We start from the raw sequence: 12,901 nt of genomic DNA, 5'->3' as shown, positions 1-12,901 counted from the left end.
CCATTGGATGGACAGTTTCACAAAGTTGCATCCTATTCCACCAATGACGACTCTACAACACAAGACGCTGCCGCAAAAGCTTCAAAGCAATATCCTCAAGCCATTGCTCAGCGTGTGATGACTGACCATGAGCTTCTCCTCGGCCTACATTAGAAAGTTGATAGAAATCACAAGTGGGTCAAGCGTCAGTTTGGTGCAATTCTTCAGAACTTGACAGTTACTCAAAATATTGTGAAGAAGAACCACTACTACTTCCATGAAGTCTTTGACCGCATCTGGGCTATTCTATCTAACCTCTACAGTGCTGAAGAACTCAAGGAGATGGATTTCCAACAAGACGTTGACTGGGCACAACCACCTTCGAAGAAATTCAAGAAGGTCAAAGTTCCCCACTTGGTCGCCAGCTCATATTCCTCATCGCGCGAGACGGATGAAGCTGAAGATTTGAACGACACCACGGCAGGCCCTAGTCGAACGGACGACCCCGCCAATGCTGGTGCTCCTCCATCGACTTCGTGATGATATTCTTTAGGGGCGTTAGTCCTCATTTTTCGTTCCTTTTGGTTACTCGATGACAAAGGGGGGGAATTTGAGTTAGTCTTCAAGCGGGTCTCTTATATGGGCTTTTTTGTTAAGTTACAACTCTCGCTCTTCTGAAGTGTTTGTTGATCGAGTTGTAAACTTAAGTCCTATGGTGGTCTGATACTTTTGCTATGTTTTATGCATGCTATTTTCTTCAAGTACATTAATGCACGCATGTTGAATTTCATCAGACACCATATTTCATCATGCATTTCATTTCCTCATATCATATGTTAAATGCGTGTATGAATTACAAGATATAGGGGGAGATCTCCATGATTCCACTCTACAATGTGCATTTGCTTTTCAAGGCAAATTCCTCAGATATGCACATCTTCAGGGGGAGTTCTTCTATAGCTTGCAATCAATTTCCTCAATATCAGTGTTTACACTTCATATGTTTATCCCCGTTGAAAACTTAACCTATATTGTCATCAATCACTAAAAAGGGGAAGATTATAAGTGCATCTAGTGCCCCTTAGTGATTTTGGTGTATTGAAGACTTATAGGTTAAGGGACTAATGAGTTTGTGTACACAAGTCTATAAGTCTATGAGAAGTTTGATATTTACGATGAAAGTCGACCCCTAAAAATGAATGTCTTCAGCTGAAGACTTTGGTTTTTCTTGAAGACTTTGAAAGTGAGGAAATTGGTGCGAGCATGAAGACTTGATATTCATGCGAGGAATATGAAGCGTGAAGACTTTTGTTTTCGTAGTTTCATTTTCTCTTTCTTGAGTCATAGGAAACACCGTACTGTTAAAGAGGGTCGAGGTAAAACTAAGGAAACGTTTTCAAGTGATGCTCATCTCAAAATCCTACACCTACCCAATCCTTTCGAGTGAAGCCATTGGAAACTCATACAGTTTAGTCAATTTCTTCAGTGACAGAGACGAAGATCTTCTGGTCTCTGAGAATTTGTTCTGACTAAGGAGTTAAGAATTTGCCAGCACGGATTGCCTACAAGTGAGGAACATGATAGCCCTGAGGAATTTGATAGCTTAAATATTCGACTGTTGCTGTGCTATGCGCCAGCTGTGCCAAAATATCTACCCACCTAACGGTCATATCATTGAAGGGCATTTATGTCTTATCATGTCGGGCTGTTCCGAGAAAAACTGACACTTGTCATTGAGAGCATGCCATCCTCCGAGGACTTTGAGCGAAAATCATCAAGTGAGGAAAACCCAAACCCAAACACCTACAAACCCAAAGTGATTGAGCATCACTGAAGAGATCGTTCCTGTGTGGAACGACGCTTGTTACCTTTGAGGACTATGCATCCTGCAGATGGTTAGGCGTCATGGTCTAGAGCATCCAAGAGGAAATTATGGATCACTGAGTGACCGAGTCTGTGAAGGTTTGGAAGTCACCTGAGGACTTACCACGAGTGATTAGGCGAGGTCCGTGTAATCTTAGCTTAAGAAGAATAAGGTGAGGACTGTGTGTCCTCAGGTTTAAATACCTAGCCGCTCCAACCAGACGTACAACTGTCACAGCAGTTGGAACTGGTATACCAAATCATTGTCTTCACCAAGCTACTGGTTCTATTTCATCAACCTTTTCATTTCCTCATTCTTGTGTTAATGAACTTGATCGTTACTGTCTGAAGACTTTGACTGAAGACTTTCTCAATTTTCTCAATCCTAATTCTTCAGTCACTTTGTCTTCAACCTGCTTATCCTGTTTATACGCTTCTTGTACTCTGTGCTTGGTTTCATTTCATCATGATGACTATGTTACTACTCTGTTACGCTTGCATCTGAGTACTTATTCCGCTACTAGTTGTTCGTGACTTAGGAAATTCCTCACCTTGAATTTCCTCAGTGACGAATTTGTAAAAATCGTCTATTCACCCCCTCTCCCCTCTAGTCGATATAACACACTTTCATCTTCAACTCAAAACATTCATTTTTTAGGGGTCAACTTTAATCGTAAATATCAAACTCCTAATAGACTTATAGAACCCGTGTAAACTCACAAACATATTAGTCTCTTAACCTATAAGTCTTCAATACACCAAAATCACTAAGGGGCACTAGATGCACTTACACCAAAATCAGAGAAGATAGGAGGACAAGTGGACGGGAACAACACGAATGATTGGGGAGGGAGGGGGGACAAAATCAATTCAGTTGATATTTCCTTCGACGCCAACAAGGTGTAGTGCGAGTTGATAAGGGCTATAGGCAGTGGGCAAATTGCAAAATGCGCGGCGATGACCGGCCCAACCGACCTGGCTCCACTTGGCGAGCTGTGAATGAACCAAACTTGCACCTCCATGACAAGTTCTAGGACGAAATAATGGAGGACAATTTTAAAGACCCGCGGTGCTATTACCTCGTAGATGTTTATTTGAGATGAAGATGTCAGCCAGTCCACTGACGCGAGTGCTTTCTGATGACAACGCTGCTATGTTTAAGATGGAACCATACATGCATATATAGGACTAAAGAGTTGACAGCCGCTGGATTGATTTATCGTGCAAGGATGGGTCCATAATTACCGTGTGTGGAGCAGTTTCGTAACAAAATTCGCGATGCAAGTAGGGGTAGTAGCAACTCCCAGCGATGCTGCAATAATTGATTCTTGGCCGGCCACTGACCAAGTCAACTGATGTGATTGACTGATGACTGGTTGCGGATAAAGGGAATGGAATATGGAATCCTTTGGGCCAGCTCACCTCTGCTGAAAGCCGATCCACCTCCATTCCATACATACATACGTACATATACGGCCAGATAGGCCAAAGGCGTAGCAACGTCTGACAACGCGTTTTGACTCCCCGTCTACGAGGCGACGACTCTTTTCTTTCTTCCTTTTCTTTGTGTTGAAGCAACGATGAGAGCAAGACGACAGGAGCGTCCATGTGTGCCAGGCAGGACAGGACAGTGTCGCCGTCGTGCCGAGTCAGTATCCAACGTTATCAACTGAATGCTGTTCACACAGCGCCGCATAACAATGCTCCACTTGCTAACCATGCTTACTGGAGTAAGTACATTCTGTTGGTTATTCCGTACGGCCTACCCTATGCACAAAACAAGCTGATGCCGAGCACCGTGATTAGTTTACTCGTCATCGTTGCAGGAAACTGCTGGCTGATTAAACTACGGATCGAGCAGTTAGGATCTGGTGAAATTATTACATACATAAATATTTGCAGCTCCTTACCTCGGCTTGACGCACACGCCTGGATTCACAAGGCAGCCCTGGCTAGCTTGGGCAGCAAGAAGAATGACTGCCACAGGGCCACCTGGCTAGCTTGGGAAGCAAGAAGAATGACTGCCACAGGGCCACGGTCAGTGTCCTCATGGAAGGAGAAAGAAACCGGAAAAAAAAGAGATGGCTTTCTCGAGAAGCAGCAGCGACTCCAAGAGAAGAGAGATTATATAGAAGGAAAAGAGGCGACGTGGCGTGATGAGACGATTAGCCGGCAGGACGGGTGTGGCACCGGCAGCGGCCAGCAGCACACACACACCGCCGTGCCCACCGCGCTCGTTGCGCGGCGCACGCCGCAACGCGGTTTCTCCACCCCCCATGTCCAATGCCCCTTCTGTCCTCAGCTCCTCACCGTCATCGTGAACCCTACCAAAATCATTTAACTTTTCAAAAGAAAAGATTAATTATTTATATATATAAGTAAAAAGAGAAATGGACGAGTCTACGTAGCGGCCGGCTGCTCGCTGGCCTGCGCGAGCGGCCGGCCTAAAATAGAATTTTTTTTATCCCCTAATTTTGTAACTTGGATTCTTATTAGCGCACTATTTAGGGATTGCGACATGCATGTGTGTAATTTTTGTCCGCTAGTGCATGTCTCTTTTGACATTTAATGCATTCACATCGGTCACATCAGTTGAGAAAAACATATCACACGTGCATTTGTTTCGGTTTTCAAATTTTGAAAAAGCCATATCTTCCAAACCGCGCATCAAAATTTAGATCCGTCTTCTCCGTTGGATTCTTCGCGGCGAGATCTTTAAAACTAGATCTCGCATGGATATGTTTCGATGAATTTTTTTTGATGCCAACTTTGATGCTATATGGTGCAACTTCAGTACTGCATTGTGCAACTTTAGTACTACATAGTGCAACTTTTTTCGAAACCAGTTTTTGGAGCTGCATGATCTAACTTCATATGAGGTTGCCACCTAGCAACCATGACAACTTGATGTGCAACTAGTCTACTCCTCCAAACAATTATCTAGTAGTCGATGTGCAACCATTGTCCCTACTCGTGGATGTGTAGTTTTTTTTAGTTGACACACCCTGCTCCATCTCTCCTATCAGCGATATGTGCAACTTAGTCTGTTGTTAGAGCCAACTGCCTATTACTCGATGTGCAACTCCTTCCCCTCCCTACTTGTGGATATGCAGTTTCAGTTGGCGGGGGCAACAAACGGAGTTGCACAAAGTCTGCTAGGCAGTTGGCCGGAGCAACATATGAAGTTGCACATCTCACAGGCAGGGACAGTTGGATCGTGAAAATTCCACATTCACGAGGGGTAGTGAAAAGTCATATATTCATGAGGGTAGTGAAAAGTTCCATATAAACAGGGCGCTAAATTAAGTTGCACATTGTACTAGAGGGGTGGTTTGGACCGGGTGCTAGTAGGGAAATTACACATCCACGGGGTATGAGGGAAAGGTGCACATCACTCGTAAAATAGTTGGCCGTGGCAGTATCTGAAGTTGCACATCCACTGCTAGACAGTTGGCCGATGCAGCAAACAATGAAACACAAACACGGGGAGGGGGAAAGTTGCACATCAACTACTAGGAAGTTGGCGTGCACATCAACTACTAGGCAGTTGGCCGTGCCGCAGAAGCCGCCCTCTACGGCAGTTGCTCTGTCGTCCTTGGCCCCGCCATCTGCAGCAGCATCATCGACTATGGAGAGGAAGTGGAGGAGCAGGGCGTCGCCATGGAAGGAAGGGAAAGAGAAGGGTGGCGCCATGGGGAGGACGGGGAAGAGCAGGGCGGCGCCATCGGAAGGAAGGGAACGAGAGGAGCAAGGCGGCACCATGGATTGGAAGGGGAGAAGCAGGGGCACCGCCACGGAGGGAATCGGTCTAGAAAAAAAGGCCGAGAGGATAAGCGTGTGTCGCGTAGCGAGTGTCTCCCCGACCAAGTAGCACCTCCAGGTGGGACTCGCGACGACACCAGGAGATCGTGCGGCTAGGAGCTGGCCGCTCGCTCTTGCCAAATAGTGTGCGTGCACTTTTAAGATTTTAGGAACTAAGAAATACTGAATTTGTTGTCTGTGCAAATATAAACATATAATTGTGAAGCTAAACTTGTATCCGAAGCCAACTTTTGCTGTAAATGTGTGCAACAAAGAAATCAGACTAGAAAAAGCACAATAACAATATTAAAAATGAGCGTACAAATAGTCTTGTCTCACACGAATTGCAATAGGGGGAATATGTTTTATAGGATGTTCTATATACTAAAAGTGAAACAGAAAAGAAGATGAAATTCTATTTACTGTCATCAGAAAAAGGTGCCAAAGGTAATCACATTCCAACGTGATCATCTGAGGTTTTGCAAACAAAATGTGCCAAAGGTGATTAGTTAACACTTCATACAAAATATTTGTTGTTCTTCAGAAAAACTGGATAAAAAAGGTTGACGATGCCAACTTGATATTATGTTAGTTGTGCAACTACAAAATGCAGAGGATGCCAACTAAAATAGTTACTCTTGTGCAACTAGAAAGGCTGAGGATGTCAATTAGTTAGATGCTATTGTGTAACTAGAAAATGCTCAGGATGCCAACTAATTAAATACTCCTGTGCAACTAGAAAGGCTGAGGGTGCCAAGTCATTAGATACTCTTGGGAAACTCTCAAAAATTTGAAGATGGGACTAAAAAATAGTTACTCTTGTGCAACTAGAAAGGCCTATTTGTGCAAGTAGAAAGGCTGAGGATGCCAACTAATTGAATACTCTTGTGCAACTATAAATCTTGAGGATGCCAATTGATTAGATACTCTTGGGAAAAGAAATATTCGGCACTTGCATGACCAATCAAAAAAAGTGCACATTCAGGTTCCAGGCTTCTAGAAGAAAATGCTGAGGGTGTCAACGCAGCTACAAAAGGACTGAGGATGTCAACTAGTCGGATGGTATTGTGCAACTAGAAATGCTGAGGATGCCAACTAATCACGTACTCTTGTGCAACTAGAAAAGCCTGAAGATGCCAGCTCATTCCGCTTAGCAGCCCGTTTTGAGTCCCGCCGAGAGGTCCTATTTGGAGAACCCTACAATGAACAAAAAAGATTGAACTACTGAGATGGTAAAAGAAAGAGCATAAATAAATAGTCATAGGATAAAAGATAAAGAAAATATGAACCTCTGTTTCACTACCAGGCATATCTCCTTCACCAACCATTTTGTCTCTGCAAAACAGAAAAGAACAAACATATTAGTCAAAATTAACAAAATTGCACAGGGGGAGACAAAATGGGGGTGTAAAAATGCTACATTTGCATATGAAGTTGGCAACTTAAATTAACAAGTTGCACATGGGCAGAAAAAATGGCTACTCTTAATGTGAAGTTGGCAACTCAAGATAACAAGTTGCACAAGAATTAAGAAAGTTGCACATGAATTCCTACCTGAGTGAGCGAAAAAATTGCCACCCGGTTGGCAAGCCAATCAAAACAACTTGGATAACGGGACATGCCTAGTTGCAAAAAAAAAATTGGCTAGAAAATGCCTTTGTATCACCGTGTGATCCACATCGTTTGCATCCACATTGTGCAACTAAAAAAATAGCAGCCTCAGAAAGACTACCATGGTTGAATTAAAATAAATGTTGCATATGATTTGCTGCCTAGTTGTACAAAAAAAACTGCCACCCCAAAACAAAAAAAATCCATCAAAAACAAAAAGTTAGGTTGGCTATTTTTAACATGAAGTTGGCGAGTTCAATATAACAGGTTGCACAAGGGAAGCTGCCCCGGTTGCACAAATGGCTAAAAAACATTCACACAAAATCTGTGAAAACTTCTACACAACTAACCCTAAGGCCCCTAACTATGCTGCCGTGTGTGTGCAACTTCGACAACTGGATAAACATCGTCTACATAGAAAAAACATGGATGTACAAACACCATCAAGGAAAAAAAGTATGTCTCTAACGCATCAAGAGTTGCACAAAAAGTTTAACATAAATTTTGCACGAAATGATATCAATTACAATCATGAGTTTGCAATGCATCATGAGATTAATGGAGAACAACTCGCCAATGCGTTTGGTCAGAAGAACACAAACTGTAACAATGACGCCGCCTTCTTGGCTGACATCTGGACGCCGCAATTCATCTGGTCGTAGGACGGGGAGGCGAAATGGACGATCTCGCCGGCATCCATCATCCTCCTGAAACAGAGGATCTCGCGGCGTCCATCATCCTCCTGAAACAGAGGATCTCACGGCGTCCATCATCCTCCCGAAACCTTGGCTACTCCTGGGGAAAGTTCTGCATAAGAATACCACATCTGTAAAATGAATTGCCTACTCCCGGGAAAAAATGATGCATCTACGACACAAACAAGTGAGGGTGTCCTGTAATTCCAAACAAGTTCAATAAGGTTCTGACAGTGACATATAGTCTGCACACACACACATTCGACAGTCAAAAAATGCAGTAGTACTAGTTAGTAGCAGGAATAAGATCACATGTTCAGCTGGTGATGCACGAGGCAAGATAGATAAGTCAGAAAACAATTGATCTTCTTCCAAACTTCAATGAGATGTAGCCTTGGGGTCTTAGAAGTTGTCATGTGATCGATGAGTTTTGTTTGCTGTTTAGGTCCACTCAACACTTGAACTAGCTTGCTGGTGACAATTGCAAGCCGGCCGGCCGGCTGGACGGTCGGCCACTCGGACGGCACCACAAACAGATCAATCCTATTTATAGATGCGAACTGCTGAAGCTCGGCATAGAACGAGAGTTTGGTGAGAGAGGCGTGCTCACGGTTGCATCCATGACGGACAACTGGGCCGGTGCGATGGGCTTCTTCGTGGGGATGCTAGCACGGCTGATCTGCGAGATCCCCGGCGGCGGGGCCCGGAGGTTGGGGGCTGCTGCTCATGGCGGCGCATGCTGGCTGGAAGACGCGAGGCGTGCTGGGGTGGCGACGGGGATCCGCGGCGGGAGGTCGGCGACGGCGAGCTGGCGCGGTTCGGAGGCGACGCGAGGGAGGAGGCGAGGTGCACGGGCGGCACACCGGCGGCGGCGGCGGTGGTTAGTGGATGAGGAAGGTCGTGGGGTGCGGTAGTGGAAAACGACAAAAGTAGATAGAGATGAACCGAGCATTTTCTTTACGACGTGAGTTGGCTGTCGCGTAGCACGTGTGGCCAGGACGTGATCGGACGGTCAGGAGCCGGCCGCTCGAGACGCTTAAATAGTGCGTAAGCACTTTTTAGATTTTAGGAAGAGAAATAGAGTATACTCCTACTCCGCTGGTTCTGGGTACGTCCACCATTCCGCGGCCAGCGCCATCCTGTATGGGTATGCCGCTCGCTCACTCTATAAATCCCCCGCCGCGCTCTCACTCGGCATCAGTCACCTTCAAACCCAATCCAGGAAGCAAAGCTACTCCCTCTCCCTCCCATGGCCAACAGCTGCGCCAGCCTCGACACCATCTGGTCCCACCTCCCCGCGCCCGCCCCGGCTCCCTGGCCATACGCCACCTGGTTCTCCCCCGCCGCCGCCGCCTTCGAGAACGACGCGCTCGCCACCGCGCTCGCTCGCGCCTCCGCCTCCGCCTCCGCTTCGCCGTCGTCCCCGACCCCTTCCTCCTCCACCACCACCACCTCCTCCGCGTCCGAGCTGTCCTGCGCCCCGTACGACGCGCCCGCGCTGCCCGCCGTAAGCCGCAGGCCAGGCTCGGCGGCGGCGGCGGCGGCGCGGCACTGCACGGGCCGCGTCTCCAAGCGGAAGCCCCGGGTGTCCCGCCGCCCGCAGACCACGTACATCACCGCCGACCCGGCCAACTTCCGTCGCATGGTGCAGGAGATCACCGGCTACGCCCTTCCCGGCGCGGAGAGAGCCTCCGTCGTGCCAGCGCCGCCCAGGCCGGACCCGCTCGCTTTCGTGCTCCCGACGCTGGACACGTCCGCCTGCTTCTTGCTGGACCAGGACCAGGCGCCCTCGCTGCCGCAGCAGCGTTGGGAGGACAAGACGTCGGGCGGAGCGGCGGCGGCGACAGCAATGCCCGCGATGGCGGACGAGTCGTCGCTGCGGCTGATGCAGGAGCTGGAGGCCATGGTGAGCGGGCCGCCCGCCGTGTCCTCCTTCCCGACGTTGGAGAGCTGGGGGATGATCTGATGTTCTCAAGGATTAGTCTTTTTCCTTTTCTTATGCTAGCGCTTTTAGTGTCTTGTCGGACCTCCTGATCCCGATGTGAGGATCAGATGGTCGGTAGTGGTCGATGGTTTAGCTCGATCATGGAGGGAGTAGCCTAGATGCTGTCGTGGGAGACCCTTTTTGTTGAGATCGTAGCTTCGTAGGAGTTTTGTAAAGTGGATTAGTGGCGGTCAATGATGATGTTAATCACTTGTGGTCTAATCCGTCCGTAGTGGTACTGCATTACAATTTACAAAATCTTGTGCTGGTGTTATGGTCCTAAACGTGCTCTGCCTTTCAGCTACTCCGTACCGTTTTTGACAGAGGGATGGTCATGGATGGAGCAACGCACGCAACGTAGATGAGCAGAGATTTGGAGCGTTGCCATCGTGCGCTGCGACGTGAAGGGTGGGCGACTCCTGCTGGTTGTTATTTGCTATGCTTCTATTTCTGTCTAAGGCATTGACGGACCCACATGCAGATGCAGGTATGGAGTGAAAAGTCAGCTGGTATTCAGAGTTTAACGGAGAGTTAACAGCAGATGACGGAAAGTACCCAGAATACAAGTTGTAGAACCGATTTATGTCATTTTTTTATGTTTGTGTATGAATATGTACATCTAGTGCAAGTTTATATATCAAAAGTGTAATTAACTCTTAGAACAAATAGCTGCATGGTTCTATGGCGGTTTTACAGCCCTAGGATGACGTGTTAATGCTATTTGTAGTGTGGCTTTTCTTACCAGGCAGACAGGGACACACCACTCTCTTTTCTTTCTTTTTTTTTTGACAGAAGGGACACACCACTCTCATGACAGCGCACACCCGCAGGAGTGGCGATGCCGGACCATCACAGATTTTATGAAGTTTGTGTAAAACGAACTCGTGGACTCGCCTAGTGGAGACAGAGTCAAGTGACGGCACACTGAGCTTGCGTCTGCGTGCATGATTTTGTTGACAAACAGACAGCAGCTGCCCAACTGCTACTTCTTTCTTTCTTTGTCAACGACATAGTTTGGACAACCTTGCAGGCACATGAATTTCACTCTGACATGACACAAGCTCTCAACAATACAGGCTACCCGAAGCCCAGGCCAACCTTCCTACCCACCATTCTGTCTGTACCATTTTTTTTTTGAAACGGAGGCATAAGATTTGCCTCATCTATTAAATAAGGAGAGAATAGAGTTTAGATTTTTACAGGACACCCCATACAAGCGACATGACAATTACTCACACACAATGATAGTCCCTAGCTTCTTGGCGCCGGCAGTAACCCATAACTTTGCCTCACCAATGATGGTTTGGAGGAGAATAGGCGGTGGCGCAGATTTTTGCCGAAATACCCTAGCATTTCGCTCGTTCCAAATGGTCCAAGAGGTGAGCATGACGAGAGAGGACATGGCATGCCAATTCGGGTTTCGGTCATCGGTACGCTTGACCCACCACTCCTTGACGGATTCATCAAGATGCCAATCGGGAATGTTGACGTGATGTAGCCCAAGCTTCTCAATGATAGATCTCCAAAGCCTAAGAGTGTAACGACACTTGAAGAAGAGGTGTGGCCCCGTTTCTTGCTCTCTGTTGCATAGTGGACAAAGACCACAATTGACCCAACCACGCTTCTCCAGACGATCGGCGGTCCAAATTCGGTCTGTACCATTACACTACACAATGCAATTACTTGCAGATTCTGAGGAAACAAAACATGATTAGAGGAGGTTAAAAGACAACTTGTTTGAATCTTTGCACTGGAAGAACCTTAGGCATAGATGCACATCACAATCATCCACAGCTACGCTGATCAGGTAATCAGTTGTCACTTTGTCACAAATATTATTCCGACTGTACAGAAGTATCTGAACAACAACATGCACACTCGTTTGTCTATGTACCAGTGTACCACAATTTGATGGAACTTACCTACTTCTCTACCTATTCCCCTTTCCCCCTTTTACCTTCTCAATCGACTCCATTGCTTCTTCAAATGATTTCTGCACAGCAGATAGACAAAACACGACTTCATGTCACTAGTAGTAAGTAGTAATCGTTTTTTTCTACAACACTAGTACTAGTAAGTAGTAATAGCAAGAATAAGATTAAGTACTAGTCATATGCTGATGATGCCTGACACAATATTTATATAATTATAATAATCCTCCTCTTTGTTTCTCACTCACCCTACCCAGCATAACTAAGAACACATGTTAACTAAGCTGCCCGATGGGTTTCTTATCACCTTTACACACGAAATTACACACCTAACAAAACTGATGTGCTGGAGTAGCTAGGCCTTGCAACCTCTAGATCTAGGATATACTACCCTGACGTACAAGAAAAAAGGTGTAAGAGATATAAAGTACTATGACGGGAAAGTTGTAATCAGAGTCAAAATAAGACACATTTTTACTATCTTATACTTATAAGCAAGAAAAGAAAGTGTGTGAGCTCATTATAGCTGCTACTGCTAAGCATGCCAATAAGATTTGGTGTACATATATGTGTAGAACATTTAAACTCAATATACTTATGATTTAGTGAACGCAAATTCCTCAAGTAAACAAGAATAATCATTTCTACACACTGTTAAAAATATCGGCCGATATTTAGGGTAATCGGCCAGTTAATCCTGAATCCGTAGGTCAAGGATGCGATAACACCTTATCCATCGCGTTAACTGGTCCAGTGGATTAATCGGCTGTCAGGCCGATTTATTCCACTGGGCCGATTAACTGAATAGAGGGAGAGATAAATTTGGGCTCCAAAATTTGGACCATTCCCTCCTTTACCCCAAAACTAGGTGTTTTAGGTCAGGCCCTTCTCAGTCTCCCCTCCCCTCCCGTAGTAACCCTCATTGGAGGAGGCTGTGTGCAGCCGCCGGCGCCCCGAACAGCTGCCGGCGCCATCCGAGGTGCCTGCACTCCTCAAGGAACCAGGCACCGAGCCTCTTCCTCCCACTCGAGCCCGCT

At 46.4% G+C, this 12,901-nt stretch overlaps 2 protein-coding genes across 3 annotated transcripts in view; both read right to left on the bottom strand.

Annotated features, from left to right (window-relative positions):
- Positions 1-2,354: 2,354 nt before the first annotated feature.
- On the bottom strand, positions 2,355-8,936 carry LOC123078187 (uncharacterized). The gene is made up of 5 exons (XM_044500598.1): positions 8,560-8,936; positions 7,857-8,061; positions 6,933-6,978; positions 6,751-6,840; positions 2,355-4,183 (listed from the first exon to the last, which is right to left on the bottom strand). Exons 2-5 carry the CDS (start codon positions 7,955-7,957, stop codon positions 3,890-3,892), a joined length of 531 nt encoding a protein of 176 aa, XP_044356533.1. The 5' UTR covers positions 7,958-8,061; positions 8,560-8,936; the 3' UTR covers positions 2,355-3,889.
- A 2,812-nt stretch (positions 8,937-11,748) lies between these two features.
- The window catches only part of LOC123078186 (chaperone protein dnaJ 72), an 8,224-nt gene continuing 7,071 nt past the window's right edge, over positions 11,749-12,901 (bottom strand). For both annotated transcript variants that reach the window (XM_044500596.1, XM_044500597.1), the window contains one exon: positions 11,749-11,926. In XM_044500596.1, the coding sequence (XP_044356531.1) occupies positions 11,864-11,926 (63 nt within the window). In that variant the 3' untranslated portion in view covers positions 11,749-11,863. The remainder of the gene's footprint in view (positions 11,927-12,901) is intronic.

Source organism: Triticum aestivum, chromosome 3D (genome assembly GCF_018294505.1).
Source record: "Triticum aestivum cultivar Chinese Spring chromosome 3D, IWGSC CS RefSeq v2.1, whole genome shotgun sequence".
NCBI classification, from domain to species: Eukaryota; Viridiplantae; Streptophyta; class Magnoliopsida; order Poales; family Poaceae; genus Triticum; species Triticum aestivum.
The sequence above is the reverse complement of the archived record's forward strand: the minus strand, read 5'-3'. Positions and strand labels throughout refer to the sequence as shown.

Excerpts from the sequence above, each read along its gene's own strand:
- LOC123078187 (XM_044500598.1), bottom strand. The coding sequence starts at position 7,957 with ATGATGGATGCCGGCGAGATCGTCCATTTCGCCTCCCCGTCCTACGAC. Across the intron at positions 6,979-7,856 it reads AAGGCGGCGTCATTGTTACA|AGACAAAATGGTTGGTGAAG; the intron begins GTTTGTGTTCTT and ends TCTGTTTTGCAG. Across the intron at positions 6,841-6,932 it reads TGCCTGGTAGTGAAACAGAG|GGTTCTCCAAATAGGACCTC; the intron begins GTTCATATTTTC and ends TGTTCATTGTAG.